The sequence below is a fragment of the Nomascus leucogenys genome, unplaced genomic scaffold (genome assembly GCF_006542625.1).
Source record: "Nomascus leucogenys isolate Asia unplaced genomic scaffold, Asia_NLE_v1 Super-Scaffold_638, whole genome shotgun sequence".
NCBI lineage: Eukaryota > Metazoa > Chordata > Mammalia > Primates > Hylobatidae > Nomascus > Nomascus leucogenys.
Window position 1 is genome coordinate 94604 of NW_022095786.1, and position 27441 is coordinate 122044.

At 44.3% G+C, this 27441-nt stretch overlaps 1 protein-coding gene and 1 pseudogene across 1 annotated transcript; both read left to right on the top strand.

The window, feature by feature from the left end:
• Nucleotides 1–391: 391 nt before the first annotated feature.
• LOC100589379 (protein FRG2-like-2) lies at nt 392–2051 on the top strand. Its single transcript, XM_003282578.4, has 4 exons — nt 392–569; nt 829–906; nt 1136–1213; nt 1537–2051. Exons 1-4 carry the CDS (start codon nt 392–394, stop codon nt 2049–2051), a joined length of 849 nt encoding a protein of 282 aa, XP_003282626.2.
• Nucleotides 2052–4927: 2876 nt separating this feature from the next.
• LOC100596397 lies at nt 4928–6176 on the top strand (annotated as a pseudogene).
• Nucleotides 6177–27441: the final 21265 nt, after the last annotated feature.

Consider the following 27441-nt stretch of genomic DNA (forward strand, 5'->3'; position numbering starts at 1 on the left):
CAAAATATATAACATATGTCAATATAGGCATGTTTAATTGTGCATCTTGAAAGGTGAACAAGATCATAAATACTTCCAGGTAGGAACTGGGACAGAAATCGGAAGAAATGATTCCCTGATCTTCCGATCCCTGTGCTCCCGGTTCTTTGTTTCCTTGACACTATGACAGGGTCCTGAAAATGTCTCCCTTAACTGTGTCTAGGTCCGCAGTAGAACTACAGCAAGAAAATTCTGATTGAGGCTCTAAGAAGCGGCAGGAATGAGAAAACTGTTCAGCCAATAAGAGTAAGCCACGCCCAGCCGAGGGATGTATAAAAGGCAGGTCTATCAGAATAACCCACACTCTGCCTTTGGACGTGTGAGAGAGTGCACCTTTCACTTGAGCTTCAACATGGGAAAGGGAAATGAAGACCGCGATCTCCACTGCTCCTCCATCCGATGCTCCACTGACCAGCCCCCTTTCCAACAGATCTCCTTTACAGAAAAGGGCTCAGATGAGAAGAAATCATTCAAAGGAAAAGGCAAGACCGCCTTCTCCCATTCCAGTGAGAAGCACATACAAAGGCAAGGTAAGGTCTTGGGCTGCTCCTATGGAGGCTGGAAGGAGGGTTGGAATCAGGCATACTGAGCTATGTGTCTTTGGTAGGATTTTATTTCGAGATTGGGGATGGGAAATGGCTTAGTGCCCTCAGGTGACTTTGAGAAATGTATTCACTCATGACACTGGCAGAAGAGCTTCCATGAAAGACTGATTCACAAACATGCATCAGAGATAGACTATGGGACTCTGCCTAGGAAGAGATGAGTCATCTTAACTTTCTTTTGCAGTAGAATCGGAGCCCAATCCAAACAAGGAGAATTCTGAAGAAACCAAGCTCAAGTCCGGGAACAGCACTGCTGGATCAGGTAAGATTTGACTCTTTCAAGGTGAGAAAGGACAGAGCAGCAACACAGGCTCCCCTGGCAAGGAAACTGGGAGCTCCTTGGCAGCCAGGGCCGTACAGATCCTGGACACTGGAGAACAGAAGAGAGCTGGGGTTTGGTGGTAACCTCAGCTCTTGTGTGTCCAGGATGGACTAGGAATTTCAGAGTGTTCAGCTGGAGGCACTTTCTCAAACTCTCATTGTGTTCACAGAACCAGAGTCCAGCTCATATCGGGAAAACTGCAGGAAAAGAAAAATCAGTTCCAAAAACTGCTGCCAAGACAGAGCAGGTAGAATCTTGGTGTTTTTTGTTGTTGTTGGTGGTGGTGGTTTTTTTGTTTTTGGTTTGCCCCAAAAGGCAAATAATCAGGAAACTTTTAAACGAGGCTTGAGCGGAAAGGGAGTTGCTTATTGACGAGTAAGTTTTTGAGATCTTAGCACTCTGAGAATATCTGGGGACTCACAAGAGGTTCAGCCTCCCTTCATTCCAGTGCTGAGATGGTCAGGAAGGAATGGGAGAGACAAGTGGGGTTCACTTGGGTGCACAGGGGGTTCTGGAAATGAGGGTCTGTGTAGACTGCTCTGGTGAGTCTCTCACATGCTTTCTTTGCAGGGAACCGTCCAGAAGAGGAGTGCAGCTTGATGTTGAAAAAGAAATCAAGATCCTCCACTGCTGTGCACAACAGTGAAATCCAGGAGACCTGTGATGCCCACCACAGGGGACGTTCCAGGGCTCGCACTGGGCACAGCAAGCGGCACAGATCTCGGCCTCTAGGAGTCCAAACACCGTCACTTCGAAAAAGCTTGGTGACCTCGGTGCGAGCTATGTCAGAGGCTGTTTATCAAGACCTAGCCCAGGTGTGGGCACAGCAGATCCATTCTCCACTGACCTGTGAGCAGCTGACACTGCTCAGTCAGCTCCGGGGGCTTCTGTGTGCCCAGGTTCAGACCTTGTATTCCATGGCCACCCAGGTAGCTTATGTCTTCCCTGCAGAGGGCTGGCTTGTCCCAGCCACATTGCTTGGTCCTGGGGATTCAGCTCTGGAGAGAGAAGCCCAGCCCTTCCCTGGGCAGGAGATCACTGAGCCTATCAGTGGATCAGATGAGGCTAAGCTGGGAGCACCCTGACCCTATTCAGCAGAGATGCAGCTCTGGGAATGAGAACAAGGACCTGCTTCTTCTCAGATTCTTCCAGATGACCAGCAGTGACAATTTTAGACACACTGTGTTAATAAATGACAGAACCTGAAGTCATAGGAAAGAAACTTGAGTGGTATACTCAGAATGGTGAGCCCTGCATTTTGCAGACTGCTAAGGCTATAGACAAATTTTAAATTTTATGTTAAATATTTGATGCCTTTTGGATGTCTGATGACAGTCGTGCATTTCTATATAATCAGAAAAATATTAGAATGTAATCATGCATTTGCATATTTTAGATTATAGAAAAGTAAATATAAAATTATATGTTCCTTTTTTTTGAGAGAGAGTCTTGCTATGTTACCCAGGCTGGAGTGCAGTGGCAAAATCTTAGCTCACTGCAGCCTCTGCTTCCTGGGTTCAAACAATTCTCATGCCTCAGCCTCCCAAGTAGCTGGGACTACAGGAATGTACTGCCATGCCTGGCTAATTTTTTTTCTTGTATTGTTAGTAAAGACAGAGTTTTGTCACTTTGGCCAGGTTGGCCTCGAACTCAGGTGATCCACCAGCCTCTGCCTCCCAACGTGCTGGGATTACAGGCATGAGCCCTCTTACCAAGAAATTGCTTCTCTTTTAACCCGGAAAATGTTGTAGGCTCTCCCTCTTCCAGCCTGAACCCATGGAGTACTAATATCCACAAACCATTAATAGCACTCCCTGTGAAAAAATGTTTATACATTTTTACAGTTTGATATAATTACAGTAAAATTACTATGCAAGCTGTTTACTTTTAATATTTCTACATGAAATTTCAGTCAAGATATATTAAATGGTAAATGATTGTACTTATTTATTGAACTGCCTCATGTTTTTCATTTTAAAATCCTAAATTTATATTTTATTGTATTTTATACATTTCAATTGATTGTACTATATTGCAGGATATGGAGATTTCATCGCATACTACAATACAGTGTATTTTGTTATATTTGACGTATATTCTACTTGTATTTTGTACTGAGATCATACAATCTTTCATTATCTAAGTGTATTAATTACTTGCTTGGTTGCTTTATAATTTTCATTTTATGTAATGAAATAAACATTAATGTTGTTTGGAATTTTAAATTTCTTTCATATGGAATTTGTATTTAATAAAGATGTGAAAAAGAGAATGTCTTATCTTCACTTCTGTGTCATCCTATCCCTGACCTCCCCACAGCCCACAGCTCTTGTCATAGTACAGGAATAGTGTTCTATCACTACAGGAAATGGGGCCAATTCAATGGTAATAGACAGATATAAATTGGAGATATAGAGATTTTATTCTCCACCACTGCAAGAGAAAAGAATCACAGTAATGTGAGTCACACAATTTTTGGGTTGACACTGCTTATGAGTTATGCTTACACTATGCTGTAGAATAACTCTGAAATAAGTTATGTCTATTAAACAAATGCACATACATAAATAACGTGTCTAAATAACAATGTACATATCTTAATGAAAATGAATTTTTTTGCTAAAAAATGTTAACACATAGATACACACAATGGGGTCATACAATGTTGAAAAATAGAGATGGGGAGAGGAACAGAGACAGAGAGAAAGGGAGGAATGGAACGAGAAAAGGACAGATGGACAGAGGGACATTGGAAAGGAGAAAGTGGGGAGAGGGGGAGGAAGGGAGGTAGGGAGGGAGGAGGGAGGAAAGGAAGGACAGAGGGAGAAAGGGAACAAGAGACAGAGAGAGGAAGGCAGAGAGAAAAGCGGTCTTCTGCCTCCAGGACCAGCAGGACCTCGCACTTCGGGAAAATATTGGGTGCCCAGTGCAGGCTGAGTGCTCGGCTGACAGCCGCATTGGCCTGCGGGGCGCTCACCAGCCCTTCAGATCGCCAGCCTGGGTCACCTCATCCCGGAGCGATTCAGACGAATTCCGCCTCCCAAGGAATGATCAAATTGCCCAGAGAGCACTGAGTGGAGACTCGGGTGATTGTCCGTTTTTCATCCACATGGTTCACAGATGACATAGCCCCATGCTGAGCCTGCAACAGAGCAGTCACACTCAGGCAGAGTGAACCATGATTCCGGGTTCCACGTTCCTTTGCCCTCTGCAAGGGGGCCTGTTGCTCACGTGTCTCCGGCCCCCGAAAGCGTGACCATGTTGACTGTTTCCCGAGCTCTGTGGGGACACAGAAACCTCCAGGGAAGCGTGGAAAAGCAGCATCGTGACATCGCTCCCCTTTCCAGTTTCCAAACAGGCCACAGTGGAGACTCCCCTTGTTGCAGGAAACAGGAATCCGTGGTCAGGCCGTGATGCACCGGACGTTTATTTTCTCAGTAGTTTCGCTCTCGTTTTCTACATGAAAATGAACGAGATACACACCCCTGAGTGTGTGAGACTATCACGGCAACGGCGACACCCACAGGCATTGCCGCCTTCCCGGAGAGGGCCTGGAAAACTCAAGACTGTCATGGAGGTTCAGTTCCACACTCCACTCTTCAGAGTGGTTTCTCCCTGAAAACTGTGCGAGTCAAGACAACTGCTTCCAGTTTCCAGAGAATTACTGGAGAACCTCAGAGAGCCAGCCCCCGAAGCCCCTCTTTCTCCTCCAATCTGGCCCTACACCCACCCACCCCACAAGGCCCTGGTCCCTGAGGTTTTCGGCTTCAGAGGGCGGGCTACCCCAGGACGATGGGCCCCGAGCTCATGAATGTTCATAACGGGGTGGAGGTGGTAGGTCTTTCTAAGGGCCTCAGGGCTGGACCTGCGTGCAGTGCACAGGCCGGCTGAGGTGCACGGGAGCCCGCCGGCCTCTCTCTGCCCGTGTCCGTCCGTGAAATTCCGACCGGGGCTCCCCGCGATGGCTCTCCCGACACCTTAGGACAGCACCCTCCCCGCGGAAGCCCGAGGACGGGGAAGGAGACTCGCTTGGACCCCAGCCAAAGCGAGGCCCTGAGAGCCTGCTTTCAGCGGAACCTGTACCCAGGCATCGCCACCAGAGAACTGCTGGCCCAGGCCATAGGCATTCCGGAGCCCAGGGTCCAGATTTGGTTTCAGAATGGGAGGTCACGCCAGCTGAGGCAGCACCAGCGGGAATCTTGGCCCTGGCCCTGGAGACGCGGCCCCTAAGAAGGCAGGCGAAAGCGGACCACCGTCACCCGATCCCAGACCGCCCTGCTGGGCCAAGTGTTTGAGAAGGATCGCTTTCCAGGCATGGCCACCAGGGAAAAACTGGCCAGAGAGACGGGCCTCCCGGAGTCCAGGATTCATATCTAGTTTCAGAATCGAAGGGCCAGGCACCCGGGACAGGGTGGCAGGGCGCCCGCGCACACAGGCGGCCTGTGCGACTCGGCCCCGGCGGGTGTCACCCTGCTCCCTGGTCGGTCGCCTTCGCCCACACCGGGGCGCGAGGAACGGGGCTCCCCTCACCCCACATGTCCTGCGCTCCTGGGGCTCTCCCACAGGGGGCTTTCGTGAGCCAGGGAGCAAGGGCCGTGCACCTGCTCCAGCCCAGCCAGTCTGCGCCGGCAGATGGGATCTCCCAACCTGCCCCGGCAGGCGGGGATTTTGCCTACGCCGCCCTGGCTCCTCTGGAAGGGGTGCTCTCCCACCCTCAGACTCCTCGGTGGCCTCCGCACCCGAGCAAATGCCGGGAGGACCAGGACCAGCAGCGCGACGGCCTGCCGGGCCCTTGCGCGGTGGGACAGCCAGGGCCGGCTCAAGCTGGGCCACAGGCCCAAGGTGTGCTTGCGCCACCCATGTCCCAGCGGAGTCCGTGGTGGGGCTTCAGCCCCAGGTCGCCGGGGCGGTGTGGGAACCCAAAGACGGGACACCTCCACCTCCGAAGCTCGCGACCCTGGAGGTCTCCGCGTCAAGCACAGATGCAAGCCATCCAGGCGCCCTCCCAAGCGCTCCAGGAACCTGGGCGCTCATCTGCACTCACCTCCAGGCTGTTAGATGAGTTCCTGGCGACCCCAGAGTTTCAGCAAAAGTCACAACCTTTCCTAGATCCGGCGCCACTGGAGGAGCTGAAGGACGTGGAAGAGGCCACTACGCTGGAACTACTCCTTGGCCAGGAAGAACACCGGGCTCTGCTGGAGGAGCTTTAGGACGCGGGGTTGGGGCGGGGTGGGGCCAGGGCGGCGGCCTCTCTTTCGCGGTGAACCTCTGAGTCTGTATGGAGAGACGTGTCTTCTCTTCCAGCTGACCTGTCTAGGATCCCTGAGTTCCAGGTCCGGCGAGAGACTCCACACAGAGGAGGGCTGTCATTCTTTCCTGAGCATCCCGGGGATCTCAGGGCCTGCCCAGGTACCGAGAGGTGGACTGTCTACTGCTCATGCGCGGGTTTGCAGGTAGCAGCCTAGGTTTTCTAACCAGCTCAGGCGGAGCTCTCATCCATCACTTGCCAACCCGTGTCCCACCAGCCTCCTCGCCAGCACCATGGAGCACCTTGCAACTAAATGTAGACCCGAGACCTCGCACAAACCGGGGTGCTGCCCTTTCCAGGCAAGAGGGAAGGCAGGCAGAGATGAGGACAGGAACGGAGACAGAGTGGGACGGAAGGATGGAGCTAGGAAAAGATGGATGGACTGAGTGACCCTGGAAGGGAGAGAACGTGGGAGGGAGGGAGAAAGGGAGGAAAAAACCGGGGGAGGGAGGGAAGAACAGAGGGAAGGATGGATCGAGGGACAAAAGGAGCAAGAAACAGATAAAGAAAGGCAGAGAGAAGAACGCTCTTCTGCCTCCAGAACCAACAGGACCCAGCACTCCGGGAAAATGCTGGGTGCCCAGTGCTGGCTAAGTGCTGGGCCCACAGCCCCGTTGGCCGGCAGGCACTCAGCGGCCCTCCAGATCGCCAGCCTGGGTTACTTCATCCCGGAGCGATTCAGACGAATTCCGTTTCCGAAGGAATGAGCGAATTCCCCAGAGAGCAATGAGCCGAGACTCACGTGGTTGTCTGTTTTTCATCCACATGGTTCACAGATGACATATCCCCACGTTGAGCCCTGCAACAGAGCGCGAGGCGGATAGTCACATCCACACAGAGTCACACTCAGGCCAACTAAAGCATGATTCTGTATTCCACGTTTCTTTGCCTTCTGCAGAGGTGCCTGTTGCTCAAATCTCTGCCCCCACCCCCCGAAAGCGTGACCATGTTGACTGTTTATTTCCCGAGCTCTGTGGGGACCCAGAAACTTTCAGGGATGCGTGGAAGACCAGCATCGTGTCGGTGCTCTCCTTTCCAGTTTCAAACAGGCTATATTGGAGACTCCCCATTTTACAGGAAACAGGAATCCAACGTCAGGCCGTGATACACGGGATGTTTCTTTTCTCTGTGGTTTTGCTCTCGTTGTCTACATGAAAATGAACGTGATCCACACACCTGCGTGTGTGAGACTATCACGGCAACTGTGACACCCACGCGCTGGCAACAGAGTTGGCAGCCTGATCCCGGGACAAAGGTACTGAGGGACAGCCAGACACACCCCACCACAACCACTAGCAAACCCATTCCCAAACACACAGACACACACGGGCGCACGCGCGGGAACACAAGCATACACACAGACACACAAAGACACAGACAGCTTGAAGAAGAGCAAGGGACAGAGGGATGGAAAGATAGAAATGGAAGGAGAGAGAGAAACAGCGATAGAGAGAGAGACAGAGAGGGACCAGGGAAATTGCCTGAGAGAGAGAGAGAGAGAGAAGAGAGCGAGCGCCGGCAAGGTGGAGAGGGAAGTAGAGAAAGGGAGAGGGTGAGGGAGCTAGAGAGGGAGAGCAACAGAGCCTTGGAGAGGGAGGTTCTGCTCTGGTAGACAGGGGCCCCTTTGGCCAGGGTAGGGTGGAGGGTACCTGGGCAGGGCTAGAGCAGGGGGGCAGGGCCGCCCACGCGGGAAAACCAAGGGAGCTCTGAGACGTGTTTTTACTTAGATTGGTTGGTTGCTTTGGGGGTGCGTTTCGTAGCGTCATTCCTTTGCTGGCTCCTCCCTGTCCTCTTGGTGCCGTGGGCTCTGAAATTTGTCGAGTGCGCCTGTCCTTGTGGCGGGAGCAGTGGCACCGAGCGTGCCCATGGGCCACGGCTTGTGTTTCTCTCGTGTTCTGAGTGGTATGGCCATAGACAATTGCAGTGGTGCCCGGCTGGTTCAAGAGCCCGGTCCAGCTACGCCCGCCTGATTCCAGGCGTCACCACCAACCCCGGGCCTCTAGGCTGGGATCAGGCACCCCAGAGCCGCTTGCCCGAGGCCAGGCTGCTCTCCCCCTCTATAAGCCCTAGCACCACCAGTTGCCGCGCTGCGCTTTCTGCCGGCCTCCCAGAGCGTCCCGCTGTCACCGGCGGCCAGACCACGCGCGGGACCGCCGAGGCACCAGAGGCCTCCATCCCCTGCCAGGGGTCTGAACTCTCCAGGAGGCCTCCCTTTAGCTGACACTCCAGGCCTTCCCCTGGTTCTCCAGCTCCGGAGCTTCCAACACTTGGGGCCTACTCAGGACGGGGTGTGCTCCCAGGCATCAGGGCCCATGGCCCATGGTCCTGGGATCCCCTCTGGTCCTCCGCCTTGCCTCAGAAAATTTATTTTGGATTCCTTCCCGCCCCTCCTGCAAGGCCCCCTCTTGCCCCACACACCCAGAGAAGCCAGGGCTGCCCAGGGATGAACAGCGGGCGGAGCCCCGTGGGCCCTTTTTCTCAAAACGCCTACAACATTGTGGCTTGTCCCAAGGAAGACCTGGCCCGTGGCCAACGGGGCAGGAAGGCCCTGCTTTTTCCCAGGCTGGCACTACAGCCCCGGAAGCCTGATCCCGGGAAAGAGGGGCTGAGGGACACCCAGACACACCCCACCACCACCATGAGCAAACCCACGCCCCCCACACAAAAAGATACACACGGCCGCGTGCACGCGCGCCGGCACACACGCACACGGACACGCACGGACACACACACAAAGACACAGCTTGAAGAACAGCAAGGGAGAGAGGGATGGAGAGATAGAAACAAAGGGTGAAACAGAGACAGAGACAGAGACAGAGAGGGTGGGGAGAGATGGAGAGAAGGTGACAGAAGAGCCAGAGGTGGAGGGGGAAGAAAAGAAAGAGAAAGAGTGAGGGACCTGGACAGCGAGTGCGACAGAGCCTTGGAGAGGAAGGCTCTGCTCTGGTAGACAGGGCCTCTTTGAACAGGCTGGGGTGGGGTGGAGGGTGCTTAGGCCGGGCTAGATCAGGGGGTCAGGGTCCCCCATGCGGGAAAACCAACGGAGCCCTGAGACGTGTTTTATTTTCTTGGATTGGTTGGTTGCTTTGGGGGTGCGTTTCATAAGGTCCTTCCTTTGTTTGCTTCTTTCTGTCTTCTTGGTGCGGTGGGCCCCCAGATTTGTAGAGTGCGCCCATCCGTCTGGGGAGAGCTGTGGCTCTGAGCCTGTCCATGGGGCCAGGCCTGGGTCTCTCTGGTGTCCTCGGGACTGGAGTTTACACGAAGTCGGTGGCAAAGTGCACAGGGACGGATTTCCTCGTGGCTGGCGAAGGCAATGTCCTTCCCCCGGGTAAAGCAGCCCACGGGTTCTGGAGCGGAGATCTTGGCTGGCGTCTGTGGGACCCCCTGTCCCTGCCCGCCCCTTCCCCCGGCTTGGATGGGTGCGGCGGCGCTGGATGAATGATGGAATTGCCTGGGCGTCTGGGGAGCGTGAAAGACACCCGGGACCTCAGGGAACCCGCGCCTGCGCCCTCGAGGTCGCTCCCGTCCGCCTGGGTTGGAGCCGGGCCCCTGGTGGGGCTGCGGCGAGTCGGAAGAGGGGGGATGCTGCTGCCTGGTGGTGCTGCAGTGGCGGATCTTCAGGGGAGGCCCTGGGCTTGGGCTGGGGCGCAGGGGTGGACAAGGTGGATGGAGGGGCGGCGGTTGGGAAGCACGGACACAAAAGGGGGAAAGCGGGAGGGAGCGGGAAGCCAAAAGCCTATGGTACCCGCTATTCCCAGGCGGAATCCATTCAAGTACTAACCAGGCCCGACCCTGCTTAGCTTCACGAGATCAGAGAAGATGGGGCGCGTTCAGGATGGTGTGGCCTAGACGCCCGCACCTCTGCCTGCCTGACCCAAGAGCCCGGCCCAGCCACGCCCGCCCGACTCCAGGCGTCACCGCCACCCCGGAGCAGCGGGGCTCGGATCCGGGACCCCCAGAGCCGCTCGCCCGTGCCCCCGGGCAGCTGTCTCCCTCCACGACCGAGCACCGCCCACCTCCCAGAGCGTCCGGCCGTCGCCGGAGGCCAGGCCTCGCGCAGGACCAATGTGGCGCCGCCCTGCTGTTGCTGGGGAGCGCTGGAGGCCTCCGTCCCCTGCCCAGGCTTCCGGCTCTCTGGGCGGCCTCCCTTCCGCCCACTCTCTTGGCCTTCCCCGGGCTCCCGAGCTCCGGAGTTTCCACCACATCGGCCGGCTCAGGACGGGTGTGCTCATCCCTTCACTTTTTAACTTTTTGTTGTTTCTATTTATATTTTATTGTGCTATGTCTTGAAATGTTGTTGTAACTATTACTTTTGATTGGATATTATTTAGTATTCCTACTTTGAATAAGAGTAGTTTGCACACCACACAGCTACAGTGTTATAATATTCTGTTTTGTTTTGTATCCTATTAGCAGTGAGGATTTTTTTACCTTCAGGTGATCATTTATTGCTCGTTAATGTCCTTTTCTTCCTGATTGAAGTACTCTCTAGCATTCCTTTAGGACAGACATGGTATTCATAAAATACTTCAGCTTTTGTTTGTCTGGAAAAGTCAGTATTTCTTCTTTTTATTTGAGGAACATTTTCACTGTATCTGCTATTCTAAGGTAAAAGTTTTTTTTTGCTTTAGTGCTTTAAATATTCATTGCTTTTCTCCCCTGGCCGGTAGGGTTTCCACTGTAAAGTCTGCTGCCAGAGGTGTTGGAGCTCTCCGGTATGTTGTCTGTTTCTTTTCTCTTTCTTCCTTTAGAACTTTTCTTTATCTTTGACTTTTGGAAGATCTATTGAATGCTTTGAAGTAGTCTTTTTTGGGTTAAATCTGCTTAATGTCCTATAACATTTTTGTAGTTGGATATGGATATCTTTCTCTAGGTTTGGAAAGTTTTCTGTTATTATCCCTTCAAATAAATTTTTCTACCCCTGCCTCTTTCTCTACATCTTCTTTAAAACCAGTAACTCTTAGATCTGTCTTTGTGAGGCTATTTTTCTAGATCCTGTAGGCATGTTTTTTTAATTATTTTTCTTTTGTCTCTTCTATGTATTTTCAAATACCCTGTCTTCAAGCTCACTATTTCTTCTGCTTGATCCAATCTGCTATTAAATGGCTCTAATGCATTTTTCAGCATGCCAATTGCATTTTTCAGCTCCAGAATTTCTGCTTAATTTGTTGTAACTATTTCAGTCACTTTGTTGAGTTTAGCTGATAAAATTTGGAATTTCTTTACTTTGTTATCTTAAATTTCTTTCATTTTTTTTAATACAGCTATGTTGAATTCTGTGTCTGAAATGTCACGTATCTCTTTTTCTCAAGGATTTGTCCCCGGTGCCTTATTTAGTTCACTTGGTGAGGTCATGTTTTCCTGGATGGTGTTGATGCTAGTAGATGTTCTTCAGTGTCTGGACATTAAAATCTTGGGCATGCAGCACCATATGAGAGGTTTAAAAAATAAAATTAAAGAGAAAAGGTGAATATTTATTGTAGTCTTCACTGTCTGGGCTTATTTGTAGCTATCTTTCTTGGGAAGACTTTTCACATATTTGAAAAGACTTGGGTGTTGCGATCTAAGCCATATCTGCTTTATGGGTACCTTGTACCCAATAATGCTGTAATTCTTCTAGACTCAGAGAAGTACCACCTTGACAGCCTTCAACAAGATCCAGGAGAATTTTCTGGATTACTAACCAGAGACTCTTGTTCTCTACCGTTATTTTCTCTCAAAGATACAGAGTCTTTCTCTCTGTTCTAAGCCACATAAAGCTGGGAGAAAAAAGACACAAGCACCCCTGGCCACCACCGCTATGACTGCCCTGGATCAGACCTGAAGCTAGCACAGCACCAGGTTTTGCTCAAGTCCAGCTACCTGCACTTTCTGACGACTGCCTATTGCCTATGTTCACTCAAGTCCTTTGGTCTCTACAATTAGCAGGTGGCAAAGCCAGCCAGCCCTGTGTTCTTTCCTTTAAGGCAGTGAGTGCCCTCAGCCCCTGGCTGGGTCCAGAAATGCCATTCAGAAGTCAAGGAGGAGAGTCAAAAATTTTAGAAGTCCACTTGACATTCAATTGCATTGCAGCTGATCTGGCACTCAAACCACAAGACATAGTCCTTCCTATTCCTCCCTTCCTTTCCTAAAGGCAGAGTAGCCACCACCACCTCAGGCCACAATGAGTACTGCCAGGCTACCACCAATGTTCCCTTAAGGCCCAAAGCCTCTTGTTAGCTTGCAGTGGATGCTGCCTGGCCTGGGACTTGCCATTTTCAGGGTAATGGGCTCCCTGCTGGCCCTGGGCAGCTTCATAAATGCCAACCAAGAATCAAGTCCTAGAATCAGGGATTCCGAAAGCTCGCTTGGGGCTCTACCCACCTCTGGCCTTGCTGGTACCTCAGGGGCAAGACAAAGTCCCCTTTAATTTTCCCTCTACTTTTCCCAAGAAGAAGGAGTTTTGCCTTCTAGCCACCACAGCTGGTAATGTGCTGAGTTCACCCAAATCTAGCAAGTCTATGAGGGTCATCCAAGGCCCTTGATCTAGTACTGGGTTTGGCTGCTGGTTATTCAGAGCCCAAAGGTTTTCAAGTTGGCAGGCGATAAATCCTGCCAGCACATGTTTTTTTCTTCAAGGCGGCAGGTTTCCTTCTGGCCCAGGGTGTGTCTAGTAATGTCTAGGAGCCAGAGACTGTAAAGGAGGCTGCAGGATTCTGACCAGTGCACTATCTTGCTGTGGCTGAGCTGGTGTCCAGGATGAAAGACAAAGTACTCCCTATTCTTTTCCCTCCTCTCCTCAAGCAGAAGAATGGGGTCCTTTTTGGAGCCATGAGCTGTGCAGTCTGGTGTTAGGGGAGTGATAATGCCAGAAGTGCTTTGGCTGCCCCAGCTGGTGTCTCAGTATGTTGCATGCCCTCCCCACCCCAGTCCTCTGTCCCTGGGCCCAGTTCAGCCCTAGGCCTCACCTAAGAGTTGCAGTCCTGATGGCCTAGGCTGCCTTTCAAGTTTTCTTAAACACACAGAGTGAGGGAGCCTTTAGTTGCCAGGTTTCCAAACACTCAAGTTCCAACCACTGGAATCTGCTTCTCCTCTGGCTAGGGCTGGTTTAATTGATCCCTCTGTGGATGGGCATTAACTGCATTTCGTATGGTTTTCCTTTCTGCTCTAACGGGACAGCACTGAGTTCAATGCCTCACAATTGTTGTGTTCTCCCTCTGGCAGAACCCAGAGTTCATCTCTGCACCATGCTATCACTGCTGGGGATGAGGAAACGGTGATTTCAGGACTGTTTTTTCTTCCTCTTCAGTGCCTCTTTCAGTGATATGAGGTTAAAACCATGTACTCTGAGTACTCACCTGATTTTTGGTTCTTATGAATGTATTTTCTATGTGGATATTGATAGTTGTTCATCTGGTGTCCTTGCAGGGGGGATAATCAGTGGAGCCTTCCTTCTGCCATCTTGCTTTACTCTCACGCCCAAGAATCAGAATGCAGAACTTTTAATAAGAAAAGCTTTCAGAACTCAGGAAGGACAAGGAAGACATTCTGGTTCTCCATGCTTAACATTGGACTGTTTCTTCAACTTAGGTGCATAGCACTGACTAATCAGGGATTATCATAGATAATTTGACTTGGACTATGCAGTTCATTCAAATTCTTTATCTAGACAATTTAAGTACTGGCTGATTTGGCATGAAAATCTGGCAAAGTATTTTCTTGGTATTCAATTGATTTTTATTCTGCTTGGGTTAGCCGTTTTATTAACCAGTCAGTCTCTTCATTAAAGTTCTGGAAATTCTTACCCAGTTCAAATAATGGAATTCTAAAGTTCTCAAAACCCTGTATTCAAGAGTGCTTCTCAGGCCTTCTCCATCCTTTCATGAACCTCGTTAAAGATACAATCTTCCAGGATTTTGCAAGATTGTAAAGTTTTCAGAAACTACCTCAGAATTAAGCAATTTACTGTGGAAATGACTTTTAACTATCATAGTTGGACATAACTGGCAAGATAATTATATTATTTATAGGCATGAGCCACCACGCCCAGCCTCTAAAGTTAATTTAATAAAACTTTATAAATACATAAATTTATCAAATATTGTCATCCTTTAATCCCAGATTTTTGTGAACCTATGCTTTGCATTTTCCCCAAACTTTCTATATTTATCTATTTTTATCTAGTTTTTTTTTTACTTCTTCAATTTGAAATCTTTAAGTAACTTCAAACCAAAAAAAATTAAAACACATTTTTATGTCTTTATAAGTTTTATCATCGAAAGCATATGTTCACAAGCCTGTAATCCCAGCAGTTTGGGAGGCCGAGGCAGGCACATCACTTGAGGTCAGGGGTTCGAGATCAGCCTGGCCAACATGGTGAAACTCCGTCTCTACTAATAATACAAAAATTAGTTGGGTGTGTTTGCAAGCACCTGTAATCCCAGCTACTTGGGAGGCTGAGGCAGGTGAATCGCTTGAATCAGGGAGGCAGAGGTTGCAGTGAGCTGAGATCATGCTACTGCATGCCAGCCTGGGCAACAGAACAAGACTCGTTCTCAAAAAAGAAAAAAAAAAAAGCATATCTTGCTTTTTATACACTCTGTATGCAGAATTGTTTCTCTCATATCTAGTAATTAAGTCTTAGGAGCCCCAATTTTCAGTGAAAACCCTAAAAAGTGATTTTCAACTGTCTTGTATCAGTATTTTTAGATAAAAATCATTTTACAACTTTTAAGAAATATGGTTCTTCAAATTACTGTTTATTAACAGAACTAAAGATATTTAGGTTTTCTATACCGTATACAAGTAACATGTCATGGTATATAGACCTAAACTAATTTTTAATGGTTAATATTTCACTATTTTATCTTACAAATGACTCAAGATATTTTATGGTTATGTATTACTTAATTTAACATGGCTTTAAGATTTTAAATTACTGAACAGAATTTTGAAACTATGACACAGGTAGCATCCCTAATGTCTTCCCTCAGCAATTCTAGGTCCCAAGTAGCCACATGGCACCCAGGAAAACTATGAAGATCAAGGCCTGCCTGAATCCATTAGGACTAAAGACGGAGCTGTGAAGGCTGTAACTGGAGGATCCAACCCCGCCTAAAAGAGCCAGGAGGCAAAACAGGAAAAGCACAGAAAGGAGGGCCCGACTGCTTGATTCTGGCTTGTAGCTGCTGGTCTAGGCACTGAGGACGTGTCTCCATACTTCTTCATGGTCACCTATCAAGACCCATGAATCTAGAAACTCTCAACAAAAGACATAAGCTCACAGTTAAATCAAGCAAGTATCTAATTATTTTTAATGGATAATTGTAAAGCCATTTCTATTTAACTAACGATTTAAGAACGAGCTTTATTTACAAAATATTATCAGATACATGTAACACATATAGACATACAAATACATAGGAGCAGATCTTACAGCTTTCATAAAGGATATAAAACAATTTTTATTTTAGGTTCGGGGGTACATGGGAAGGTTTGTTACATAGATAAACTCATACCACAGGGGCTTGTTATACAGATTATTTCATAACACAGGTATTAAGCCCAGTACCCCATAGTTATCTTTTCTGTTCCTCTCCCTTCTCCCACCTTCCCCACTCAAGTAGACCCCAGGGTCTGTTGTCTGTTGTTTCCTTCTTTGTGTTCATAAGTTCTCATTATTTAGCTGCCACTTACAAGTGAGAACACGTAGCTGCATAGTATTCAATGGTGCATATGTGTGTTCTGTGTGGGAAACGTGTGAGAAAAGAAAAGAAACACACAATACTTTTAAACGTAAACATACTTTATCCCAAGTATATGGCAATGTAGATATAATAAGCAAATGATACAGTAAACAAATTTTAATGGGAAGGGGAGAAGGGAAAATGTATATACATATACATATATATATATTTACACTCACCAGATTATGGGGGATTCATCACCAGACTGGGAAGCAAGAGCCTGGGATTCAGAATTGTCCACTAGCCCGTTCACAGATGAGGAGAGGTCCCATAAAACTTCGGCATGGTCTGGGAAGCAAGCTCTTTTTGTAACAAGTTGTTTGTCATGAGGCCCAGTCATGAGGGCCCTTCGCAACTGAGCTCGAGGAACACAAAAAGTCAACTTGTTTTTGCAATTGCCTGTTGTTTCTCAATAACTGTTTTTCAATAACTGTTGTTTTTCAATAACTGTTTCTCCGAAGCAGCACTGGATGAATTCCTCAAGGGGCTCACATAACTCTTTCCAGGACTTAGTGACCATTGTTTGTGTCCCTGTTCAATTGAGTTCAAATTTAAGATTTAACTTTTCCTCCACAATGTGCCATATTGTCTGCATCCAATCTGTCATCGTTGGGCATTTAGGTTGATTCCATGTCTTTACTATTGTGAATAGTGCTGCAATCAAGATTTACGTGCTTGTGTCTTTATGACAGAACAATTTATATACCTCTGGGTATATACCCAGTAGTGAGATTGCTGGGTCAAGTGATAGTTCTGCTTTTATCTCTTTCGAGGAAAGCAGTGTTGTGCTTTCCACAACGGTGGGACCAATGTACACTCTCACCAACAGTGTATGTGTTCTCTTTCTCCACAACCTTGCCAGCATGTTATTTTTTGAATTTTTTATAATAGCCATTCTGACTGGTGTGAGATGGTGTCTCACTGTGCCTTTGATTTGCATTTCTCTAATGATCAGTGATATTGAGCTTTGTATTCTATGGTCGTTGGTCACATGTATGTATTCTTTTGAAAAGCACTCATATCCTTTGCCCACTTTTTAAACATCTTTTTATTTCCATAGGTTTTAGGACAACAGGGGGCATTTGGTTACATTAGTAACTTATTTATTGATTTGTAAGATTTTGGTGCATCCATCACCTCATCTGTATACACCGAACCCAATTTGTAGTCTTTTATGCCTCACCACCTTCTCCCCTTTCTCTGTGAGTCCCCAAAGTCCATTATGTCATTCTTATGGTTTTGCATCCTTATAGCTTAGCTCCCAATTATAAGTGAGAATATATGATGTTTGGTTTTCCATTCCTGAGTTACTTCACTTAGAATAATAGTCTTCAATCCTATCCACGTTGCTGCAACTGCCATTAATTCATTCCTTTTTATGGCTGAGTGGTATTCCATTGTACATATGTACCACAGTTTCTTCATCCACTCATTGATTGATGGGCATTTGGATTGGTTCTACATTTCTGCAATTGCAAATTGTGCTGCTATAAATATGTGTGTGCAAGTATCTTTTTTGTATAATGACTTTTTTTTCCTCTGGGTACATAGCCAGTAGTGGGATTGGTGGATCAAATGGTACTTCTACTTTTAGTTCTTTAAGGAATCTCTACACTATTGTACTAGCTTACATTCCCACCAGCAGTGTAGAAGTGTTCCATTTTCATCACGTTCACACCAACATCTATTATTTTTTTATTATGATCATTCTTGTGGGAGTAGGGTGGCATTGCATTGTGGTTGTAATTTGCATTTCCCTGATCATTAGTGATGTTGAGCATTTTTTCTTATGTTTGTTGGCCATTTGTATATCTTCTGAAAATTGTCTATGATCATGCCGCCAAAAGCAATCTACAAATTCAATGCAATTGCCATCAGAATACCAGCATCATTCTTCACAGAACTAGAAAAAACAATCCTAAAATTCATATGGAACCAAAAAGGAGCCTGCATAGCCAAAGGAATATTAAACAAAAAGAACAAATCAGAAGGCATCACATTACCTGATTTCAAACTATATCATAAGACCATAGTCACGAAAACAGCATGGTTCTGGTATAAAAACAGGCACATAGACAAATGGAACATAATGGAGAACTCAGAAATTAACCCAAATATTTACAGCCAACTGATCTTTGACAAAGCAAACAAAAACAAAGTGGGGAAAGAACACCCTACCCAACAAATGGTACTGGGATAATTGGTAAGCCACAAGTAGAAGAATAAAATTGGATCTTTATCTCCCATCTTATACAAAAATCAACTCAAGATGGATCCAGAATTTAAATCTAAGACCTGAAAGTATAAAAATTCTAGATGACGACGTCAAAAAAAACCCTTCTGGACATTGGCTTAGGCAAAGATTTCGTGACCAAGAACCCAACAAGAAATGCAAGAATAACAAAGATAAACAGGTGGGTTTTAATTCAACTAAAGAGTTTTTCATGGCAAAAGGAACAGTCAGCAGAGTAAACAGACAATCCACAGAATGGGAGAAAATCTTCACAATCTGTATATCTGACAAATAACTAATATCCAGAATATACAATGAGCTCAAACAAATTAGCAAGAAAAAAACAAACAATCCCATCAAAAAGTAGGCTAAGGACATGAATAGACAATTCTTTGGCCACTTTTAAATAGGGTTGTTTGTTTTTCTCTTGTAAATTTAAATTCCTTATATTGAATATTAGATCTTTGTCAGAGACATAGTTTGTAAATACTTTTTCTCATTCTATAGGTTGTCTGTTCACTCTATTGATAATTTCTTTTGCTGAACAGAAGCTTTTAAGTTTAACTAGATCCCACTTGTCAATAGTTGCATTTGTTGTAATTGTTTTTGGTGTCTTTATCATGAAATATTTGCCTGTCTCTATGTCCAGGATGGTATTGCCTAGGTTGTCTTCCAGGGCTTTTATAGTTTTGGGTTTTACATTTAAGTATTTAATCCATCTTGGGTTGATTTTTTTGTGTGGTATAAGGAAGAAGTCCAACTTCAATCTTCTGCATATGGCTAGCCAGTTATTCCAGCACCATTTATTGAATAGGAAATCTTTTCCCAATTGCTTGTTTTTGCCAGTTTTGTCAAAGGTTAGATAGTTGTAGGTATGTGTTCTTATTTCTGGGCTCTCTATTCTGTTCCATTGGTGTATGTGTCTGTTTTTATACCAGTACCATGCTGTTTTGGTTACTGTAGTGCTGTAGTATAGTTTGAAGCAAAGTAATGTGATGCCTCAAGCTTTGTGGATTGCCTTGGCTACTTAGGTTCTTTCTTGGTTCTATACGAATTTTTAAATAGCGTTTTCTACTTCTGTGAATCACGTCATTGGTAGTTTAATATAGCTTTGGGCAGTACAACTATTTAAATGATATTACTTCTTTCTCTCCATTAACTTGGAATGATTTTTCATTTGTTTGTGTTTTTTCTGACTTCTTTGAGCAGTGTTTTGTAATTTTTATTATACAGATTTTTCACCACCCTGGTTAGCTGTATTCCTATGTATTTTATTCTTTTTGTGGAAATTGTGAACAAAATTGCCTCTCTGATTTGTCTCTTAGTTTGGCTCTCCTTGGTGTATAGGAATGCTAGCAAATTTTGTACATTGATTTTGTATCCTGAAACTGTGTGGAAGTTGTTTATCAGCTTAAGGAGCTTTTGGGTCACAACTATAGGGTTTAGATAGAGAATTATGTTGTCTGCAAACAGAGGTAGTTGGACTTCTCTTTCTATTTAAATACATTTTATTTCTTTCTCTTGTCTGATTGCTCTAGCAAGGACTTCTAACACTGTGTTGAATAGGAGTGGTGAGAGAGGGCATCCTTGTCTTGTGCCGGTTTTCAAGGAGAATGCTTCCAGAATTTGCCTATTTAGAATAATGTTGGCTGTGAGTTTGTCATAGATGGCCTTTATTATTTTGAGGTATGTTCCTTCAATACCTCATTTATTGAGACTTTTTAACATGAAGCATTGCTGAATTTTACTGAAGCCTTCTCTGCATCTATTGAGACAATCACGTGGTTCTTGTCTTTCGTTTTATCTATGTTATGAATCACATTTTATTGATTTGCCCATGATGGACCAACCTTCCATTCCAGGGAAGAAGCCTACTTCACTGTGGTGAATTAGCCTTTTTATGTGTTGCTGGATTCGGTTTTCAAGGATTTTGTTGTGGATTATTGAATGGATGTTCATCAAGGTTACTGGCCTGAAACTTTCTTTTTTTGTTGGGTCACTGCCAGGCTTTGGTATCAGGTGATGCTGGCCTCATAGAACAAGTTGTGGGGGAGTCCCTCCTTCTCTATTTCTTGAAATAGTTTTAGTAGGAAGGGTAATGGCTCTTCTTCGTATATCTGTTAAAATTTGACTATTAATCTATAAGGCCCTGAGCTTTTTTTTTATTTTTTTAGTTGGTAGGCTATTTACTACTGATTCAATCTTTTGGAGCTCATTATTGGTCTGTTTAGGGACTCAGTTTCTTCCTGGTTCAGTCTTGAGATGGTGTATGTGGCCAGGAATGTATCCATCTCTTCTAAGGTTTCTAGTTTGTGTGTGTAGATGTGTTCATAGTAGTTGCTGGTCGTTATTTTTATTTCTCTGGGGTCAGTGGTAACATTCCCTTCATCATTTCTAATTTTGTTTATTTGAATCTCCTCTCTTTTCTTCTTTATTCATCTAGCTAGTACCCTATATATCTTATTAATTTTTTTCAAAAAACTTTAAGTGATTTTTTGAACAGTTTTTCATGTCTCTATTTCTTTCAATCCTGCTCTGATTTTAGTTATTTCTTGTCTTCTATAAGCTTTGTGGTTGAATTCTTCTTGCTTCTCTAATTCTTTCAGTTGTGATGTTAGATTGTTAATTTGAGATCTTTCTAACTTTTTGATGTGGGCATTATTTCTTATGACCTACTCTAACTTTTCTCCTTCTAGAAAACTCAGAAGTATGCTTTCTAAACCAATTCAAACTTTCTCAGTGAATCAACCTGGTCTCCCTGAGGCAAAGTTAGCAATTTTCCATTACACATGGTCCTCTTTCTCTCTAAGAATATCTAACGTAACAATGCAAGTGTTTCATCCCTCCTGGGTATGCGAGGAATGCCTTTTGGCTGAGACCAAGACTTAAAACCTCATTCTTTCAACATTAATGAAGATCTATTTAGAAAGCCTCCATTTATTTATAGCAGCATGATTTATAATCCTTTGGGTATATACCCAGTAATGGGATGGCTGGATCAAATGGTATTTCTAGTTCTAGGTCCTTGAGGAATCACTGCACTGTCTTCCACAATGGTTGAACTAGTTTACAGTCCCACCAACAATGTAAAAGTGTTCCTATTTCTCCACATCTTCTCCAGCACCTGTTGTTTCCTGACTTTTTAATGATCACCATTCTAACTGGTGTGAGATGGTATCTCATTGTGGTTTGATTTGCATTTCTCTGATGGCCAGTGATGATGAGCATTTTTTCATGTGTCTGTTGGCTGCATAAATGTCTTCTTTTGAGAAGTGTCTGTTCATATCCTTCACCCACTGGAGTTGTTTGTTTTTTTCCTTGTAAATTTGTTTGAGTTATTTGCAGAAATAGCTATACTTATACCAGACAAAAATAGATTGCAACAAAAGACTGTAGAAAGAGATTAAAAGGGTCATTATATAATAATAAAGAGATCAATTCATCAAGAGGATATAATAATTGAGAATATATATGCACCCAACAATAAAGCACCTAGATAAATGAAGCAAATATTATAAGGCTAAAGAAAGAGACCTCAATACAATAATGGCTGGACACTTCAACATCCCACTTTAGTCATTGGATAGACCTTCCAGACAGAAAATCAACAAAGAAATATCAGACAATCTGCACTATAGAACAAATGAACCTAATAGATATTTACAGAAAGTTTCATGTAACAGCCACAGAATAAACATTCTTCTCCTCAGCACATGGGTTATTCTCTAGGATAGACCATATGTTAAGTAACAAGTCTAAAAACATTCCAAAAAATTGAAGTAATATCAAGCATTTTCTCTGACTACAGGGAATAAAACTAGAAATCAATTAAAAAAGGAATTTCAGAAACTATACACATACATGGACATTAAACAATATGCTCCTGAATGATTAGTAGGCTGATAAAAAAGTTAAGAAGAAAACAGAAAAAATTCTTGAAACAAATCATAATGGAAACATAGCATAGCAAAACTTATGGAATATAGTAAAAGATGTACTATTATAAAAGGAAAATTTATAACTGTAAGTGCCTACATAAAAAACAGAAAAGCTTCAAATAAATAACCTAACAATACATCTTAATTAACTAGAATAAAAAGGCCAAACCAAACCCCAAATTAGAAGAAAATAAATAATAAAGATTACAGTGGAAGTAAATGAAGTTAAAATGAAGAAAACAATGCAAAGGATTAAAGAAACAAAAAGGTAATTTTTTGAAAAGTAAAACAATTGACAAATAGACAGGCTAACTAAAAAACAGAGAAGATACAAATTAGTACAATCAGAGGTGAAAAAGGGGACATTATAAGTAATGCTTCAGAAAATCAAAAGATCATGAGTGGCTACTATCAGCAATTGTATGCCAACAAATTAGAAAACCTAGAGGAAATTAATTCTTAGACACACACAGCTTACTAAGATTGAACTAGGAAAGAATCTAAAACCTGAACAGACCAATAACAATTAACAAAATTAAAGCCTTAATAAAAAAGTCAGTAGGACCAAACTGAAAAATAGAGAAGGAAAGAATATTTCCAAACTAATTCTTTGAGGCTAGTATTACCCTGATATCAAAACCAGACAAAGACAGATTAAAAAAGCAAACTACAGTCCCATATCTGAGAATATTGGTGCAAAAATTTGCAAAACACCTAGCAAACTCAATTAAACAATACATAGATAGGTAATTCATAATGACCAAGTGGGATTTATCCCAGGGATGCAAGGATGGTTCAACATTCAAATCAATCAATGTGATACATCAGATAAACAGAATGAAGGGGTGGGGCACAGTGGCTCAGGCCTGTAATCCCAGCACTTTGGGAAGCCAAAGTGGGCAGATCACCTGAGTTCAGGAGTTTGAAACCAGTCTGGCCAACATGGCAAAACCCCGTCTCTACTAAAAATACAAAAATTAACCAGGCACAGTGGTGGGCATCTGTAATCCCAGCTACTTGGGAGGCCGAAGCAGGAGAATCACTTGAATCCAGGAGGCAGAGGTTGCAGTGAGCTGAGATCACGCCATTGCACTCCAGCCTGGGTGACAGAGGGAGATTTCATCTCAAAAAAAAGGGACAAAATCCATATAATTATTTCAATTATGCTAAAAAATTATTTGATAAAATTTAATATTCTTTAATTACAAATAACTCTTTGAAAACCGGGTATGGAATGAACATACCTCAACATAATAAAAGTCATATATGACAGACCCACAGCTAGTATCATACTAAGTGGAGAAAAACTAAAAGCCTTTCCTCTAAAATCTGGAAGGTGACAAGAATGTCCACTTTTACCATTGTTATTCAACATAATTCTGAAAGTCCTATCTGGAACAAGCAGACAAGAGAAAGCAATAAAATACATCTGCATTGGAAAAGAAGTCAAATTATGTTTTTTTGCCAATGATATAATCTTATATTTGAAGAAACATAAAGACTCCTCTGATAGGGTTTGAATGTCTGTCCCCTCCCAAATCTCATATTTAAATATAATTCTCAACGTTGGAGGTGGGCCTGGTGAAAGGTCATTTAGCCATCGGGGTGGATTACTCAGAAATGGCTTAGGACCATGCCATTTGGTACTATCCTCATAATAGTGAGTGAGTTCCTATACGATCTGGTTATTTAAAAGTGTGTAACAACTCACTCCTCTGTTTTTTGCTCCTGCTTTCTGCCCTATGATGTGCAAGATTCTGCTTCAACTTCTACCATGACTGTAAACTTCCAGAGGCCTCCCCAGAAGCATATGCCAGTGCTGTGTCTTCTCTACATCCTGTAGAACCATGAGCCACTTAAACCTGCTTTTTAAAAAATAAATTATGCAGTGCCACTCTTACAGTGATGCAAAAATAGCTTAATAGAGAAAATTGGCACCAAGGAGTAAAAAATTGTTATAAGAATACCTGAAAATGTGAAATCAGCTTTGTAATTGAGTAAACAGGCAGAGGTTGGAAGAGTTTGTAGGATTCAGAGGAAGACAGAAAAATGAGGGAAAGTTGAGATTTTCTTAGAGACTGGTTGAATGGCTGTGACCAAAATGCTGAAAGTGATCTGGACAGTGAAGCCCAGGCTGAGGAGGTCTGAGGTAAAATTAGAAATTTATTAGGACCGAAATAAAGGTCATGAGTGTTGTCTTAGCAAAGTGGTTGGCTGAATTTCTGTCATGCCCTAGGGATATATAAAACTTTGATTTTGAAATTGATGATTTAGGGTTTCTGTTGGAAAAATGTCTAAGCAGCAAAGAATTTGAGATGTTGCCTGGCTGCGTCTAACAACCTATGCTCACATGATCTAGCAAAAAAAAAATATATAAGCTGTAACTTATACTTACAAGGGAAGCACAGTGTAAAAGCTTGAAAACTCTGCAGCCTAGTCATGTGGCTAAAAAATAAAAAAGATTTTATAAGAGAGGAACTCAAGCAGGCTATGGAGCAACGACTTGTTAGAGATAATTGTGTAACCTAAAAAAAAGCAAGTGTTGATAGCCAAGACAATGGGAAAGAGGAATTGACGGCATTTTAGAAATCTAAAAGGCAGCCCCCCATCACAGGCCCTGAGGCCTAAAAGAAGAGAATAGTTTCTGGGATCAGGCCCAGGACCTGCTGCCTTGGATAGCTTTGGAACATGGCTCCCTGCATCCTGACCATTGCTTCAGCTCCAGGTGTAAGTCAAATTGACCCAGTTACAAGTCCAGTCACTGCTTCAGAGGGTGCAAGCCATAAGCCTTGGTAGCTTCCATGTGGTGTCAGGCCCGTGGGTGTACAAAATGCAAGAGTTGAGACTTGGGAGCCACCACCTTTATTTCAAAGGATGTGTGAACAAGCCAGGGCGTACAGGCAGAAGCATGCTGCAGGGGTGGAGCACTCATGGAGAACCTCTACTAAGACAATGGAGAAAAGAATTTTGGGGTGACAGTCCTCAGCAGTCTCCCCACTGGGGCATGGCCTAGTAGATCTGTGAGGAGAAGTTCACTGTCCTACAGACCCCAGAATGGTAGATCTAGCTACAGCTTGCACAGTTCACCTGAAAAAGCCAGAGACACACAATACCAGCCAGAGGCACACAATGCCAGCCCATGAGAGCAGCTATTGGGGCTGAACCATGCAAAGTCACAAGGTTGAAACTTCCCAAAGCATTAGTGTGCTCTGGAAATGGGACACAAAGTCAAAAATAATTATTTTGGAGCCTTACAATTCAATAACTGCCCTTCTGGGTTTCAGACTTTCGTGGGCCCTGTGGCCCCTTTCTTTTGGCTGATTTCTTCCTTTTAGAATAGGAGTATTTATCCAATGCCTCTGCCGCATTTGTATCTTGGAAGTATCCAACTTGTTTTTTTATTTTACAGGCTTATAGTAGGAATAAACTAGCTTTGTCTTAGATGAGACTTTTGACTTTTGAGTTAAGGCTGAAATGAGTTAAGACTTCAGGAATTATTGGGAAGTCATGATTGTATTTTGAAATATGGGAAGGATATGAGATTTGGAATGGCCAGGGGCAAAATGATATAGTTTGGGTGTGTGTTCCCACCAAAACTTTATATTGAAATGTAATCCTCAATGTTGGAAGTGGGCCCAGTGGGGAGGTGATTGAATCATGAGGGCAGGATTTCCATGAAGAGTTTAGCATCATTTTCTTTGGTGCCATTCCCACAATAGTAAGTCTTCATGAGAGCTGGCTATCTACAAGTGTGTAGCACTTACCCTCTGCCCTCGCACTTACCATGTGATGTGCAAGCACCGGGTTCATTTTTCACCTTGTCAGTTGTCAGAGGCTTCCCCAGAAGCAGAAGCCAGTGCTATGCTTTCTGTACAGCCTGTAGAACCGTGAACCAATTAAATCTATTTTCTTTATGAATTAACCAGTCACTGATTATTTTTATAGCAATGTGTGGATGGCCTAATACATCCACCAAGAAACTATTAGAAGTAATAACTTGAGTAAATTTGCAGGAACCAAAATCAACATGTACAAATCAGTAGGATTTCTATATGCCAACAGTCAATCAACTGAAAAAGAATTAAAAAATGTAAAACTATTTGCAATAGCCACAAATAAAACAGAATATGTGGGAACTTACCAAAGAAATAAAAGTTCTCAACAGTTAAAACTGTAAAACACTGATAAAAGTAATGAAAGAGGACCCAAAAATTGGAAAGGTATTTTTATGTTCACAGATTGGAAGAATCAGTATTTTTCTAAAATCCATACAATCCAAAGCAATCTATACATTTCATGCCACCTCTATCAAAGTAACAGGCCAGGGGCAGTGGCTCATGCCTGTAATCCCAGCACTTTGGAGGCCAGGTGGGGTGGATCATGAGGTCAGGAGTTCAAGACCAGCCTGGCCAACTTGGTGAAACCCATCTCTACTAAAAATACAAAAAAATTAGCCAGGCATGGTGGCGGGTGCCTTCCCAGCTACTCAGGAGGCTGAGGCAGATAATTGCTTGCACCCAGGATGCTGAGGTTGCAGTGAGCCAAGATTACATCACTGCACTCCAGTCTAGGTGACAGAGTGAGACACCATTTAAAAAAAACAACAAAAAAGACATTCCTCAGAGAAATAGAAAAAAAAATTCTGAAATTTATATGGATCTGTCACAAAACACCATAATAGTCAAAGCTATGCTGAGTATATAAAACAAAACTGGAGGAATTCCATTACCTGGTTTTAAATTAGACTACTATGTTATAGTAATTAAAACAGCATGACACTAGCATAAAAACAGACATAAAGACAAATGGAGTGAAATAGAGACCTTAGAAACAAACTCATACAGCTAAACTAAACTTACTTCCAACAAAACTGCCAAGAACATACAATAAAAATAAGACAGTTTTTGTAATAAATAGGGCTGGGAAAACCGGCAAGCCATAGGCAGAAGAATAAAACTAGAACCCTATTTCTTGCCACATACAAAAATCAAATTAAAATGAATTAAAGACTTAAACCTAACATCTCAAACTACCACACTTTTACAATAAAACATTGGGGAAACTCTTTAGGGCATTGGTTGGGCAAAAATTTCTTAATAATGCCCCATAAGCACAGACAACCGAAACAAACATGGGCAAATGGGATTACAGCAAGTCAGAAAACCTTTTTAAAGTGAAGGAAACAATAAACAAAGTGAAGAGAAAATCCACAGAATGGGAGAAAATATTTGTAAATTATCCATCTGAAAAGCAAAGAATAGCTACATGACA